Genomic DNA, 3,675 nt, shown 5'->3' on the forward strand with positions numbered 1-3,675 from the left:
TTTGTTTCTTAAAACGATATTAAAAAATTGTGAGTTCGAGGCCAGCTTGGGCTACAAGAGCTAGTTCCAGGACAGACTCCAAAGCTCCTGTCTCAAAAAAACAAAAAAACAAAAACAAAAAATTGTTGACGTTAAGGAATTAGCTTAAGAGGTAACCTCTTCCCCGTTTGAGACTTTAATGTTTAATATCGATATAGACTTTTTTCCGATAAAGAGCTTGAACTGAGCATTGACAATTATGGGATTCGTGTGGTCTACGAAGAATGGTGGCTAGGGAAGAATTTTTCTTTCTCTACTTGGTATACCAGTTTTATCCTCGGCGGTTAGGCTTAACTAGCTGTCGTGACACGTGTATCCCAAAGAATGATTTATTGAACGCAAACCATTTAGTTTCTGCATCTACCAGAGGGTAATATAGAAAAAACAGCGGGAACATTTCCGCCGGAATTTTCCCCTGGCGTGTAGGATGACTATCCGTGCCGTGGGGCGACCTCAAACTGAGTAATTCATCCCAAGACTTTGAAGGCGGCACCTAGGTGCAGGCTTCCCGGAGCCCAGACGGCGCGGCTTCGGACCTTCAAATCTAGCGACGCGCGGTCCTCACCAATCAGAGGCTCCGGCCGGCCCCTTCCCGACGCCTAGTCCAATCCGGTGTGGGTTATGAAGCCACGCCCCTGCTCACTGAGGGAGGGATGCCTTGCGGATTTCCGCGGCGCGCGCATGCGCACTTGCAGCGCCGCGGAGCCGCCCCTTCCGCGGTCGTTTTCCTAGCGCTCGCGACTGTGGGGTCTGGCGTCCCGGCCTGGTGAGGAGGGTCGTCGGGGCGGTGGAGTTGAGGGACAGGGCAGGGCTCTTTATTTGTGCCCGCGCCGCGGCTTCTGGGAGGCCGCGGGACGGCCCGGCCTGGTGGGGACATGGGCTGGAGTCTGGGCTGCTCTGTGAGAGATCGGGTGCCCGCGTGTGGCCCGGGCTCCCGGCCTGGCCGTGGGCTTTGGAGCAACCGCATCTTTGTGTCCTCCGGTCCGGTTAGTGACTGCCCACCTCTGAGGGAGGGACACATGGCCTCTGAGCCTTGCGGTGTTTTCTTGCAAAGTGCTCTGGCGACTGCTTTGCTGGTTTGTGATGGGCGGTCCTGTTCTTCTGACTGACATTCCTGGAAGTAATGTTTTTGTTCGCTCTGAGGGGAGGGCTCTTATGTCAACTGGTGTCCGCCAAGCTTCATTCACAGTTATTCCTAACAGTTAATGCAAAATGAAAGACTGTTTACAGGCCCCCTCCTTTCCCTCTGCTCTTGATTTTAGACTTTGTGTAGTTAAGCATGAAGTCCCTTTGGACACAATCGTGTGGAGGACAGCTGTATATATGACAATACTTCCATTCGCTGTTACCATTTTGAGGTCATGCTTCTGGTATTTTCATTACCCCCGAACCAACCTTTCCTCCAGATTACAGATTTGCGGGCAAAGTGCACGGTAAGTTTTAGAAAGTTATATACAAAATGTTTCCCTGATTTTGACATGTATCTCTGTGTGCCAATAGTTAAATGATGGTTGCTGGCAATTTTGACTGTGTTTTGGGCTCCGCAGGAGGCACTTTTTAGACGTAACTAGATACATAGACCTGCAACGACTACAGGAAGTAATCGTTTCTGTGTCCATGAATGTCGATTATTAAATACAAACAAGTAAGCGCATATGTGAAATTTGAGGCTCCTAAACTTTTTAGAGAAAATGGCAAGAAGGCCAGCCTGGTTTACAAAGCGAGCTCCAGGACAGCCAGAGCTACACAGAGAAACCCTGTCTTGAAAGACCAAGGGGGGAAATTAGCAAGTGAAATCCTAAAGGTGTTTGCTTGTCTAAAATGCAATATTAAAATAAAATAGGTAGATAGCATCGTATTATCTTCACAATACATGGTGAATAATTGATTGCTGAGGGAAATTAGGGCCTTTTTCCCATCCAAGAAAGCTTTAGGGATGTGCTGTATACATGAATGGGGTTTTGCTTAGTTTTGAAATGTTATTATCATCACATTATTTTATGTGCGTGCACCCATCAGGGGATAGCCTGTGGGGAGTTGCTTTTCTCTATCATATGGGTCCTAGAGATCCACCTCAGGTCATCAGCCTTGGTGTGGCAAATACCTTTACCTGAGGAGCCACGTGCTTTTTGATTGTCTTTTAAATTTTGTTTATTCAGGATCTTCCCCTGTAGCTCTGTCTGGCATGGTACTGGCTGTGTTGCCCAGGCTGGCCTGAAACCTGACACAGTCCTTCTTCAACCTCCTGGATTATACAAATACAAGGCTAGATTTAGGCAGGATAGTCAAAACATTTGTGCAGTTGCTTAAAATGTGGTGGACGGTTGGGTGGGTGGTTGCGCGAGCCTTGGGAGGTGTAGAGAGGAGGATCTCCGTGAGTTCAAGGCCACCCTCGTCCACGAGTGAGTTCCAGGACAGTCTCCAAAGCTACGGGGAAACCCTGTCTTGATAAACCAAGTGTGGAGGTGGGGTAATGGATAGCATGCATTGGGAATAAGGATTGGGTCTCAGAGCTAGAGAGACATTTGAAATTAGAAACATAAGTTGATAACGGGCTGGAGAGATGACTCAGTGGTTAAGAGCAATGGCTCCTCTTCCAGAGGACCCGGGTTCAATTCCCAACATTTATCTGGCAGCTCATAACTGTTTGTAACTCCAGTTCTAGAGGATCTGACACCCTCACACAGATATACATGCAGCAAAGTGCCAATGTACATAAAAAATGAAATTAGTTAAAAAAAAAAGATATCTCTAACTGAGAAAGCAGGAGAGCTTAGAATGATTGGAGGTCCTCAAGTTGTGAAATGAAGGATGTTGGGGCTGGATCTAGATTTGATAAGGGACCACTTTTCTTAGAAGGTCACGTTTAAGTTGAGGTCATCGTCAGGAAGAAGCTAGGTATGTATTTACCTGTGAGAAGAAACTGTAGGCCTTGAGGTGCACATAGGAATATTATAGGATGTGTGAACAAGCCTGAGTGGGGAAAGGGACAGGTGGGGAAGTAAACTGTTTTTAGCAGGGGATTTGTGGTCCTTTAAAGTACTGTGTGTGAGCTTGCAAGGATGTCAGCATGGAATCTGGAGGTCTAAAGGTGTGAGGCTGGATGAGGGTCAGATGAAGATGCTACTTTCTGAGGGTATTTACCCCAAAGGCATTCGGACTGAGACCTGAAATGGTGTAATGTGTAACCTGGGTTATATAAAGTCTGCGCACTGTAACGTTACAGGCAGAGGATGTCAGACGAGACAGAAGTAGTAACTGTGAAGTGGCCTGCTGGGCACTTGGCTGTGAAGGGAGGTGAGAAGGGAGCCGGAAATGCAGTGAAAGATCAGGCCGACCGGGTTCTTTTTGCCTTCTCCATTCTGATAGAGGAGAACTTTGAACATGCTTGTAGAAATAAGAGAAAGGAAGGAGTCAAGTGTAGTGGTGTCTGTCTGTAGTATTCTTGGCCCTTGGGAGGCTGGGGCAGGAGGATTGTGTGTTTGCAGTGCAGCTTGGTTATATAGTAAGACCCTGTTTTTTTTTTTTTTTTTTTTGATTTTCGAGACACAGTTTCTCTGTAGCTTTTTTGGAGCCTGTCCTGGAACTAGCTCTTGTAGACCAGGCTGGCCTTGAACTCACAGAGATCCGCCTGCC

At 47.3% G+C, this 3,675-nt stretch overlaps 1 protein-coding gene across 1 annotated transcript in view; it reads left to right on the forward strand.

The window, feature by feature from the left end:
- Window positions 1-730: 730 nt before the first annotated feature.
- Window positions 731-3,675, forward strand: part of Cep192 (centrosomal protein 192) — an 81,585-nt gene continuing 78,640 nt past the window's right edge. Inside the window, exons 1-2 of the mRNA XM_026783373.1 lie at window positions 731-805; window positions 1,302-1,472. Coding sequence (XP_026639174.1) covers window positions 1,363-1,472 — 110 coding nt within the window. The 5' untranslated portion in view covers window positions 731-805; window positions 1,302-1,362. The remainder of the gene's footprint in view (window positions 806-1,301; window positions 1,473-3,675) is intronic.

This window comes from Microtus ochrogaster, chromosome 18, assembly GCF_000317375.1.
Source record: "Microtus ochrogaster isolate Prairie Vole_2 chromosome 18, MicOch1.0, whole genome shotgun sequence".
NCBI lineage: Eukaryota > Metazoa > Chordata > Mammalia > Rodentia > Cricetidae > Microtus > Microtus ochrogaster.